This window comes from Histoplasma capsulatum, genomic scaffold (genome assembly GCF_000149585.1).
Source record: "Histoplasma capsulatum NAm1 scaffold_3 genomic scaffold, whole genome shotgun sequence".
NCBI lineage: Eukaryota > Fungi > Ascomycota > Eurotiomycetes > Onygenales > Ajellomycetaceae > Histoplasma > Histoplasma mississippiense.
Genome location: NW_001813980.1, coordinates 1102462 through 1114367, shown reverse-complemented (window position 1 = coordinate 1114367; position 11906 = coordinate 1102462). Strand labels below are relative to the sequence as shown.

Sequence of the window (11906 nt, the reverse complement as noted above, 5' to 3'; positions counted from 1 at the left end):
AATTCCACAGTTGACCGGGATTCCTGTTATTCTTCATTTTAATTGTTTTTATGCTCAAAGGTTTTAAAGGTCTCGTTCATACTTTATCTGCTTCTTTACTCTCCAACCTGTTGTGCCTGCCGGAAACATCTACCCTCTTCCAAATCGGCTATATACTTCATCAAGTGCTTTTCATCGCAATGTTTGGAAGTCGTTCAACCAAGCCTTCATCTGAGCCATCCCCTTCATCGGATGGAAACCTCTCTGATGTTTCCACCATTCCACTTCCTTCCAACTCGGACATCGTTCCCCCGGGCCCGCAGCTAAACCTCCATATCAAACTCCAAAGAGGGAAAGTCTACATTGCATTGTTTGCCATGTCTGCCATGCCAAGCGCGAAGCACTTCCATTGGGCCCCGGCTATGGCCACAAACGAGAGAAGCGGGATGCTGTACAACAATACCAATCAAGGGGGGCCCTATGCCTTCAAAGCCAATTACCATTCGCATCTACTGAATTCTTCTTCCTTGTTAGGACTGGTGGAAATATCATCGATCACCCCCCTCGATAGAGCAATGCATCAGAGACTTGCAGAAAGACTTATTTCCGTTCCTGTTGATAACCTTACGTGTCGTCCCTGGCTATGGAGGACGTCTGGCTGCAGAAGAAGGATTTCTTGGGATTGATGCCGACAAGGACGACATTCTGCGTGATTCCGTTGAGAACACAATTAAAGAAGACGATACTACAGAGTACCCATCAGTAATTCGATCTATTGCAGGAATAAAGTATAAACTTATACACAGCTACGAACTAGTTAGAGTTAAGCAGAGCTTTATTCTTTATAGCTATTTAGAAAATGCTAGAGCGTGTATTCAGTAGCAAACCTAATTAACTAGAAAAGAGTACACACTAGTAATTTTCTGCCAAGGCTCTATCTAGTATGTTGTATAAATTACGACAAAACCTAAAGTCGACAGCTTCAAAATTTCCCGAAGCGGGTTTTTGTTTTCCTACATCGAGACCTTCTCATCCGCAGAATGTTAATTGCTTGCAAACACCTCCACCCCTACAAATAAGCCACTGCGCCGACCCCGCTGATTCCGGTTTATTACCCGTATTTGATTGAAGGCTCACAAGACAGCTCTTGGGCATGTTGTACGAGCTGGTTGCGGTGGTATTATATGCTCATTAACTCTCCCTTTCCACGCTTTTGTTTTATCGGCCAAACTGACCCGGCCAATCCTACAGGTCCGCCCGGGAAGTGTGCAGGAGGTTAGAGAGTACGTAAATATATCCAATCCTACCTACCTCATCAATTTTCGCTCGAGAGTTTTTCCCCGACCTGCAACGGAGAGAGGCTTCTTTCTCCCCACATAGACAGCCATACCCCCCCCCCCCCCCCCACCAAAAAAAAAAAAAAAAAAAAAAAAAAACACATCACGAATAAACCCACCAACTAACCCAACTTGCAGAATCGCCCGCATCACCGGCCTCCAAATCCTCTACTCCGGCGGCGTCATCCGCGGCCTGACAAACTGGGGCCCATTCCGCCTGCCGCGCCCCATCACAAAACACCAGACAAAATACTCAACAGGCCACCACTTCATTATGCGCTTCGACTCGTCGTCCGCCGTGCAGCAATCCGTACGCAGAACCCTTGGCCTCGATCCTCGTATGATCCGTTTCTCGGTGGTTAAGTTGGGCAATAAGTTGGAGGAGATTAAGGATGTGAGCGGCAGCGTGGAGTGGAATCAGACTCGGCAGTTGATTGGGGATGATTTGGGGGTTAAGGTTCCGTTTTCGAGCCTGCGGAGGTGAATTGGTGGATCGGATGGTGGATTTATGGATTGATTGGGATTGAGCGTACTTTTTTTTTTTTTTTTTTTTTTTTTTTGTTTTTTTGCCCCTGTTTATTTTCATGAACTACCCATGCCTCATTTTGGCCGGGCTTGCTTTTGTCCGAGGGCACTGTATTTTTTACATATAGACTTATGAGTCTCTTTTGCTGCTACGAAGGGACAGCCTTCCATTATACCTAACATTAAGCATATCAGGATGAATCCAAGGAGTACATAACGAAACTTGTAAGATGAACCTTCTTAACGTCTCTCGGAATAAACGGAGATGTGACAAAGGCAAAACTCGTACAGCTTCCAAAACGGAATATACACTTACGAGAAAGTAAGCGCACAGTATTCATTTAAGAGGAAAAAACAGGGGGAAACAAGTCATAGTACATGCAAATGTACTGTACATAGGAGTAGTATGATTAGGGTTAGACATAAAGTAGGGAGAGAAAAAATGGGGGACCTAATGCCGTATAATTAACAACCCTCCTGATTTCGACGCCAGCCCAATTCTGAATATCCTGGTATATGATGTAAAATTCGATGAAAGTTGGGAAGAACCAAAAGAGAGAAGGAGAAAATCGAATAAGTGAAAAGAATACAGGGTTTGTATTTTGGTGAGTCTGGGAAGGCCTGGGAGGAGATATGCAGCATCAAACAAAGAGCCAAATATGGAAAACAAATCATACTGCTCAGAACAACCGCCACCCCTTTGACCGTTCCTTAGATGCAGAAACATGTTGTCCATGCGTTTTGCTCCCTCCTTCCAGCTGCCTTAAACTTTCAATCTTCTCTAACACCAATTCAAGCATCTCCTTCTTCTTAATGACATCTAGATGCCGGCGGACGCGCGGATCTTCGCGTGCGAAGCGCTCAATTTCCGAATCCGAGAGATGGCGGCCGAGTCGGAGATCGAGCTCTCGGGGGAAATTGTAGTAGAACTCGGAGAGGAGTTCTACATTTAGAAAGAGGACGGCAGTGGCGGTGAGTTTGTCGGCGACCACGTCGAGGAAGACTTCGGGACAATGGTATTTGTTCATTTTGGAGGCGCACTGCTTGGAGCGGACGGCGAGAAGACGCATTTTGATTAGATCCGCGCGATCACGGAGGAAAACGGCTTCTCGGCCTGTGGAAGTTCCAAGCATGGTTAGATAAGGAATACATTTCCAAGAAGAAAAAATATACAGGCAGTGGCAGGAGTGGACACCAACCTTTTTGGAGCAATGAAGCACTGAATCCACCTGCCCCGCCAGAGCCATCTCCCTCAATAGATATATCCCCTTTCCGCATTTTGTCGATAAAGGTCATGACATCCTTCAGCTTCCTCTTTCCTATATTATCTTCCACATGTTTCAGAGCATGGCCACACGCTTTCAGCTCTTCTTTCAGCACAATACTAATGTTTTCTCGTCCCTTCGCCCATTCCAAATCATCTACTTCGATTTCAAATTTGTATGGCTTGATGCAATTCTCAACTTGGTCGCTCGTGCTGAAAAACCGGTCATTGAGAATAGTGGCTGTGGCATCCGCTATAGCCTTTTGCGCGTATGGGTGAGATGCAAACGTAGAGGCTGCGACAAGGTCATCAACGCGGTTTTGCAACGCATTGGCCACTATCGTAGTCGCTAGGCGACCTATCCCTAATTTTGTAAGGGCAGATGAAGATGCATCCAGTTTCCGATGCCAATAGAGAGATTCAGGGTCTGCTTTTTGGCAGATCATCGAGAGGATCCGGCTCCGGTAAAGGTGGTGAAAGGTCTTCGACAGGTTTATTCCAGTACCTTTGCGCGAGAAGATCGAGGACCCGCTGGTCGAGTTCGTTTTTCAGTAATTCACGAACCTGAGGACGACCAAAACTCTCGCTAAATTCTTTGAATGAATGCTTGAAGCTGTCCAGGCTCTCTGCAAGATAGGATTCTGCGCTCAATGGGCGATCATTGTACTGGACCTTGAACTCATAGGTTGCCTCTTCAAGTTCCTGGAAAATGGCATCGCGGGTGCCGGTAAGGCTTGAAGCCATTGATTGTTCTAGGGTATGCATCAACTTCTTCCGCAACGTTGTAGTTCCAACAGATAGTTCGGAGCCCACACCAAATTCTTGTGGATGGCTTCCAAAGAAGGCGTTTTCGTTTTTGACAATAGCATTTGTAATATTTTCACTTCCTCGGGAGAATAATCCCGCTGTATGAGGAACCCGAGAAACAACCCCTACGTAGCCCAACCGAAGTGGATATTTGCTATCAGAAAGTATGCTTGCTCCTCTCTCAGGATCAACAAGGTCCATCTTTGTGACAACACCGATCGTTCGTTCCCCGCGAGGATCGACCCGCCGCGAGGCCCTAAGGGCAGTAGAATTGGCCAGGTCTACGTCTGCTGCAGAAATAGCGAGAATGATATTGGGTGCTTGAATGTACCTGTCACATAAATCGGAGATCTTTTGTTTAAGCTCCGGAGGTTGGTCACGGCCAGCAACTTGGATATATCCAGGCAGATCGATCAGTGAAAGGTCGGGGATGTGCGGAGAATATATTGAAAGTTGAATGGGGTCGTCTGACACACAGTCCTTTTTCGAAACTGCAAGATTGAGATCGGTCAAAGTGCGCTGAATTTGACTAAAATCTGTTATCTTCCCAAGCCCGAGTGCTGGAAACTCGCCGTATTCTGTCTGTGAATTTGGTGTGTTAACCAGAGTCAATTCAATTGGCCGTCTTGTTACCATGTTCGAGCCCTTTGGGAGGAACTCATGACCGACGATCGCTTCCAATACAGAACTTTTCCCAGAGGACTGAGACCCTATCACCACAATGGATGGCAAGGTTAATGCATTAGACTGGCCAATCCGTTGTAAAATGTTTCTGATTTCGATCATCTTTCTCGTCAATATCATCATCTGGTCGTCGATTGCATTCTTCTTATCTGAAGCAACGTCATCGTCGGAATCATGGCCTAGTCTGGCACCTGCTGCAGCACCAGCTACCACGGCCGCACCCGTCCTACTCTCCTTTGGAGAACTACGCCCGCCGCCACCGGATGAACCTCCACCCCCGGATTCTGACAGTTCCTTCAGCCGGAGAACCTTCTGCGCCCACTCTGGCAATTCAATATCTTCCTTCGTTCTCTGCCACCCACGATTCGTCTGTTCAGCGATATCCTGGATATTTTGCAAGATGGACAAGCCAACCCCGCCCGCAGTGTCGCCAGCTTGTCGAATAATATCCATGGCATAATTCCCGGCCTCTAAAATGACAAAATAAATAGTAAGAAATAAATCTGTCCAAAATAAAAGAGTAATATGAAGTTAGACAATAAACAGGGGTGGGGAAGAACGTACGAGCAGCCTGATATTGGATATACGCCAGTCCAGCAATCATAGCACCACCAAACATGGCAGGTATCCTGGCGAACTTTAGAGCCAACTTGGGAAGGACGCGGGCAAAGGAAATAGTCCGAACAGCGGAGACGTTGTGAATCCAGTTCGCGCGCAGCGGCCATGGCCTCCCGCGGAGACCAACGGTGCCACCCCCGGATGAGCGCAGCAGGCCGCCCGTCCTCGCTCCAGCATTGTGCAGTTGACGAGCTAGGAGGCTTCTCCTAGCCAGCACGGCAGTGCCGTGGGAGAAGAGTCTCCCGCTCATCGTCTGTTTGTCATGTACTAGTTGCGAGTGACGGATTTCGAGGTCGCATTGATTGATTAGCGGTTGCAAAGGATGGACAATCGACGGATTCGGACAACGAGCTACAAGATGTATAGGAGTGACGATAGAGGGGTATGTTGTTGGAGAGGGGAGACTCTGCTAGGCTGTTTGCTGACTCCTTTTTGTTTGTTTCCGAAGGCGGCGATGTTGTGAGGTCACGCTAGCCCCAAGGGACCCTTCCAAGGTACATGTATATGGGTACCCGTATGAACAGGGAATGTTACATAAATATGAGAAAATGTCGATTATTCTTGTACTGACGATAGAACTTAAATCCGTGTATTTTCTCGCTTTGTAGGCGTTATGGCCGTTGAAAACGGTAGGGAACGAATGACCCACGTGACACGTGATGTTTAGTCACGTGGAGATAATTAATTTGCGCCCTTGGTTGTTGCGGATAAAGTAGTTTCTAGAAGCGGAGGTGAGAATAGGTTGATCGTGCTCCAAAACAGTAGGCAAAATGAGAACCAGAACCACATTCAACAGTCAACAATTCCGAACCCTGTGTGATTGCAACTATCAAATTGCAACTGTCTAATCAGTATGTTTCTTGAGTGATAAGCGTGTATTAGCAAGGACGTCTGAGTTTATTTTAGATGGGTGAATTAAATCTCGTAGATCTCAGCTCTACAGCCATGTGATATCACGACATCGGTCACGTGTTTTAGGTCACCCAGAAGCAGCAAAATGAGCCGCAGCATTCAAGAAAAGAAAACAAAAGCAACCTCCCTGATAGATAGAAATAGAACGTTACTTTTTATGTGTTTATTTTCCTTATCCTTTCTGTTTCCTTGTTGTCCTGCTTGATTTTGTCGTGATACTTCTTCTCCTCCTTTCGCTGCTGCTTGCTAGGATTGTATTTACTTGCTTGAGTCAAAGCTTCCCTGAGCTCCTCCGCCAGCAGCTAGCACTCCAAATCTATACCAAGAAGCTTTCACACCTTGGTTAAGAGACGTCCACTATTCATCCGAACATATTCTATTCTTACAGTTACAGTTTATACCCCTACGCAAATCATCCATACGCTACCTACCCCGTACAAAGCTACTGGTTGACCGCCAGCATTGGCGGACCTCTCGCAGTGAACTTGCGTGATGTGTCGATTTCTAGTATGTCCATAATAACCCTGTTACTATTTATTATACGTTAATATTATATATATACCTACTTCTCTGCAGCTGCTACAGCTCCATGTAGCTGGGAAATATGCCTCTCTACAATATTCCGCCTTGTGTATGTCTTCGGACAGTTAAACTAACAAGCCCCGTTCTAATCGTAGGTATACAAAGGGAGACACGACATCCTTCTGAGCAAGCTCATAACAGAACCAAGCCACTCTATCCTAACTCAATCCTATGACTCCCGCCTCAGACTAGTGAGCTTACTCCATAAATCCGGAAAAAGAATGAATAAGTAAGGAGATAGGATAGTCCTAAGTAACTAACTAACACCCCCCCCCCTCTCCCCAGGATACCCGCCGCCCCGTAAACGGCGATGGCTTCGGCGTGGGTTTCTACACTGCGCCTTCCCTCGGCCCCGACCCATGCATCTTCACCTCGACCCTTCCGGCCTGGAACTGCGAAAACCTCGAACGTCTCGCTTCCAAAACCACTTCCTCCCTTATTTTCGCCCACGTTCGCGCCACCACCGAAGGCGCCTTAGCGGACAACAATTGCCATCCCTTCCAACACAACACCCTCATGTGGATGCACAATGGCAACCTGGGTGGATGGAAATATATAAAGCGTCACTTGGCTGACTCCCTCGCTGACAAGTGGTATCTGGGCGTCAAGGGTGGGACGGATAGCGAGTGGGCGTTTGCGCTGTTTCTGGACCTGATGGAGCGGGAGGGCGGGGTTGATCCCAGCTCGGTGCCGGAGGGTGGGTTTGGCCATGCGCTCTTACGAGAGATCATGCGCAAGACGATTTGCAGGATTAACGAGCTGATTGCGGCGATCCCGGCTGGGTGTGGGGTTACGGATGTGGAGACGAGGAGTTTATTGAATTTTGCGGTCACGGATGGGCACACGGTTGTGTGCACGCGGTACGTGAGTAGTAAAACGGACGAGGCGGCGAGTTTGTACTTTTCGTCCGGAACGAAGTGGAAGGAGGGAAGGACAAAGGGGCATTTTAAGATGGAGAGGCATGATAAAGGGGCGGATATTGTCCTGGTGGCCAGTGAACCATTGACGTTTGAAAGACGTGAGGAGTCTCTCGCTACATTAGTTCCCCCGCCGCCCCAGAGGAAAAGAAATGAATAATAATGCTGTGTGTGTGTGTGTGTGTGTGTGTGTGTGTGTGTGTTGCTAACATCCCACCCAAACCATTCTAGATAACTGGGTAACTGTCCCGACCAACTCAATTCTCACAATCCACAAACAAACCGTCCTCATCCACCCCCTCATCGACGAGTTCTACGACGACGATCCAAACCATGACCGCTCTTCTGGCTTTGCCGTCTCCAAAGGCCTCGTCAGCAAGGCTCCTGGCACCACGGTGGCCCCAGATACAAATAATGACCCCAACAGCAACCATCCACCCGCATCAGAACCCTTCACGCCGGCTGATACCCCTAGTTTGTCCCCCAGGGCACAGCAGGAAAGCTATAGTCATAGTACCAGAGGTAATGGTGGGTCAAGGTTGGGTGGATTGGAGCAGAAAATCAGAAGTGTGCACCTTCAGTCGTGACGTAATTGGGGGGGTAGACCTTTAATGAATGAATGATAGTTGTTTTGCTTCTTTTTCCAGTGACGAATGATTCTCGTACTGACAATATTCTTATGCTAACGATGGATGGGATGGGGTCGCGAAAATATCGGTGGGCACCTACCTAGAAAGAAAAGAAAAAGAATGAATGAAAAAAAAAAAAAAAAGACCGATTAAACTGGGCTTCTATTGATTGCGGATTTTTGAAATAGCCCCGATCCAAGGATGCCTTTTTGCTGGGGGATTCAGCGTTCCCCCCTTCCCTTATTTTTTACACTTTTCTTCTCCGTTTGCTTTGCTTTTTCGGGCCTTTGGCTTATTTACGTGTTTCTTTTTGGGCTTGAGTCTTGATTTTATCGAAGTCCCTTTTTCATTCTTGATCTACCCCCTTTTCTTAAAGCTCAAACGACGGGCAGTCAATCAGTCAGTCTGTAGTTGTCTCTTAGAATAGCATTCCGAGTTTAGCAATTCTATATATACGTACGCCTTGTTCCAGTTTCTATACCCGGCTCTAAATAAAGCCCCGAGGAATGAAAAATACTGGAAAATGAAAATGAAAATGAAAATGAAAATGCTACCAAGTCGGCTATGGCTATGCGGAACATTAAAAAAAAAAAAAAAAAAAAAAAAAAAAAAAAAAAAGGTCCTAAATATCCTCCCCCGAAATATTCGCATGCCGAAAATACTTCATCCCCACCCACGCCACAACCACCCATACCCACGCCATCACCGCCGTCAAGATAATCAGCGCCGGATAATACCCTACAATCGGCAGCGTGGGATCGTCCTCCAGCTCCGGCGGCGCATACGGCGTCTCGCCGACATCCCACGCCCAGCTCCACACGCCCAGACAGCTGCCCATCCCGATCACGAAGACCAGCCACGTCACGACTAGGATTATCCACCCCCACCACTCCGTCTCGGCGTAGTCCCATGCTTCAAGCGTGGAGCTGGTGGCTGCTGCTGCAGCGGCAGAGTTGGGTGAAGTGGACTTGGCTGCGGTTGTTGGAGGGAATTCATCGGATACTGATATGCCGGATACAGATGGTGGTGCTGTTGTCAATGGGGTAGTGTCAGGGATGCCGTCTACGGCGCCCACGCCTGTTGGCTCCGCGCCTGAGAGTGATAAGGGCGACCTGACGCGGCGGGAGGTGGAGCGGAGGCGGGTGGAAGACGGCATTTTTTTTGTTGTTTGTGAGACGGGGGGGTAGTAGGAGTCTGAACTTGAAGAAAGGGAACCGGTGGAGATCTTGAATGGGACGGGACGGCGCGGCGCGGTGGTGGGTTGTGTGTCTGCGTCTTGGTCCACGCTGCTGATGTTGTTGTTGTTGTTGTTGCTGCTGCTGCTGCTGCTGCTGCTGCTGCTACTGGTGGTCGGCGTTTTGGAAGCTGTGGATGTTGTAGTGGTGGTGCTGGCGTTGCTGTCGAGGCGCGTGAGTGAAGTTGAAGTGGAAGTGGGTGTTTGATGGGGGGTGGAGCGGAAATCAAGGACGCCGCGTTTGTCGTCGTCGAGATTGTCGGAATGGTTCGAGGAATTTGATTGTAATCGTTCCTGGGGAGCCTGCTGTTGGTAGCGGTGTTGGTGTCGCCGCTGTCCCCCTTGTTCCCCCTGCTGCTTGATACCCGGAGGAGGAGATCCCTTCGCAATCCAGGTCCGAGATGGCGGGGGCGGGATCGGCGGCGGAGTATGTGAGGGAGCCGGAGGATGGTTCGGTTGCGCAGACAGAGGTAAAGGCGGAGTTCTTTTCAGTCGAGGGGACACTCCTTCCTCCCCATCCCCGTCCAGCGCGGAAGGAGAAATCGGCGGAGAGCGCAGTAGACCCCCACCACCAACTGTACTAGTATTAACCGTAGCATCACGGCCCCAACGCTCACTATCCCGTCCCATCTCCGCTTCCCGATCTCCATGCAGATCCGCAACCCCCTTCGTAGCCGCCGTAGACGAAGTAAAAGTGGATGTAGATGTAGATGTAGATGTAGATGTAGAGGCAGAAGTGGAAGAAACCCCTCGACCCCAACCCCCTCTCTTCTCCCTCCCCTCCAGCCTCAACGCCCCCGTCCCCGACAGCGCCGTCTTGCGCAACGACCCCTTCCTCTTCCGCGCCTTGCGCTGCTGTTGCTGCTGCTGCTGCTGCTGCTGCTGCTGGAGCGCGCTCGCCATGGCGCCTCCACCAATGCTCTTCCCCCCCACCACGCCGTCCCCGGGCGCCGCTCTACCCTCATTATCCGGTCTGTGTTGTGCATGCGATTGCGCCTGGGGTGCATCGGTGCCCGTACCGGTGCCGGCGCTGGTAGTCTCAGGGCTACTGCTCGCGCTGCCTAGGTTTCCGCCGCGCGAGAACGAGAGGCGCGAGAAGGACGAGCTGAGTAGGGTGCGTTTAAAGCCGATTCCGCCGGCGACGACGGGGGACCCTGGGCCTGGGTTTGGGCCCCGGTTGAGCGATGAGCTACGGCCTGGCGAAGCAGGTGGGGGTGTTAGTTCCTTTGGGTTTTCTGGTGGCGGTGGTGGTGGTGATGTGGTAGGCGCGTCGGTGTCATTTTCCATCGGGAGTTTTGGATTTTTGAAGTTTGTGGGATGCGCGCGATGCGCGTGGGGGTGAAGTTGTGGGTTCCCACGACCGCGAGATATGGTTTTATTATTATTAGAATATAGTTTGTTTAATATATGTAATATGTATTCAAGGACGTAATATTCCGAGCTCGCTGCGAGGGAGGGAGGGAAAGGGCAAGTGGAATTCGCTTATTGGTAAAATAAATAAAATAATAAGGGAAGGTATTCACACAGGGGAGGAAATGAGAATACAAAGTATAGCTAAGGAACCTGAAGTGTGCAGGTTGTTTGGCAATCCACAGTGCCAGACTCGGTGCTCCGTGGTTGTCTTTCGAGAGAGAGAGAGCTCCGTAGTGGCGGCATCCCAGGCTCGGTTAGCTCGCCTACGCTAGAAACCAACAGAACAACGTTGTGTTGATAGATGCAACAGATAATATTAATATATTAATTTGTGATCATCGAGAAAGGGATAGTTTTAGAAAGAAGAAGAAAATGAAACTGCAAAATATATAAATATTTAATAACTAACTACAATAGGTCACTCTCCGATATTCTTGAGCAGCCACTTTTTTTGGACTTTGAATAGAAATAAAAGATAAGATTCATATATATTAATAATAAAAATAAGGAAAGAGAACAAAGAAAGTGGAAAGTGAAAACAGCAACATTAAAGAAGACATATATTCTAACAGCACACTTAGTGTATAATGTACACTCAACATAAAAATGGGAATCGGGATCATAATCATAATAATCATCATCATAGTTGTTATGAAGGTCGAGGACAATGTTAGTGAGTTAACATAGTAAAAACATTTTAATTTAACAGTAATTTATTTGAGCAAGTTCATTAGAAGTTCATACATAGAGAGAAACAATCTGTGTGCATGTATGTGGAGTTTTGATGCAGGGTGACAGAATGGGACTGAGCCGGAAAAAGGCTTTGAGAAAAATATTGGGTTGCAAAAATAGAAATAAAATCAGAAATAGAAGAATACGAAAGATATCATCAGTGGGAAACAATATAAAATCCAAAAATATAGAAGTTTTCAAGGTGAAGCTGTCTCAAGTCGGATTGAGATAATGGGAAAAGATAGGAAGGGGGTATTCTGTTTTGCTTGATTG

At 48.1% G+C, this 11906-nt stretch overlaps 4 protein-coding genes across 4 annotated transcripts; 2 read left to right on the top strand and 2 right to left on the bottom strand.

Moving 5' to 3' along the window:
- Nucleotides 1–356: 356 nt before the first annotated feature.
- On the top strand, nucleotides 357–1800 carry HCAG_03471 (mitochondrial 37S ribosomal protein YmS16; the record flags this gene model as incomplete). The annotated part of the gene is made up of 4 exons (XM_001541324.1): nucleotides 357–430; nucleotides 896–920; nucleotides 1231–1262; nucleotides 1455–1800. The coding sequence occupies 4 exons, from the start codon at nucleotides 357–359 to the stop codon at nucleotides 1798–1800; spliced, it is 477 nt and encodes a 158-aa protein (XP_001541374.1).
- Nucleotides 1801–2521: 721 nt separating this feature from the next.
- On the bottom strand, nucleotides 2522–5464 carry HCAG_03470 (conserved hypothetical protein; the record flags this gene model as incomplete). Its single annotated transcript, XM_001541323.1, has 4 exons — nucleotides 2522–2955; nucleotides 3041–3564; nucleotides 3611–5066; nucleotides 5161–5464. The coding sequence occupies 4 exons, from the start codon at nucleotides 5462–5464 to the stop codon at nucleotides 2522–2524; spliced, it is 2718 nt and encodes a 905-aa protein (XP_001541373.1).
- A 1266-nt stretch (nucleotides 5465–6730) lies between these two features.
- On the top strand, nucleotides 6731–8212 carry HCAG_03469 (hypothetical protein; the record flags this gene model as incomplete). Its single annotated transcript, XM_001541322.1, has 4 exons — nucleotides 6731–6757; nucleotides 6804–6899; nucleotides 6994–7726; nucleotides 7857–8212. The coding sequence occupies 4 exons, from the start codon at nucleotides 6731–6733 to the stop codon at nucleotides 8210–8212; spliced, it is 1212 nt and encodes a 403-aa protein (XP_001541372.1).
- A 438-nt stretch (nucleotides 8213–8650) lies between these two features.
- Nucleotides 8651–11144, bottom strand: HCAG_03468 (predicted protein; the record flags this gene model as incomplete). Its single annotated transcript, XM_001541321.1, has 3 exons — nucleotides 8651–8659; nucleotides 8949–10677; nucleotides 11092–11144. The coding sequence occupies 3 exons, from the start codon at nucleotides 11142–11144 to the stop codon at nucleotides 8651–8653; spliced, it is 1791 nt and encodes a 596-aa protein (XP_001541371.1).
- Nucleotides 11145–11906: the final 762 nt, after the last annotated feature.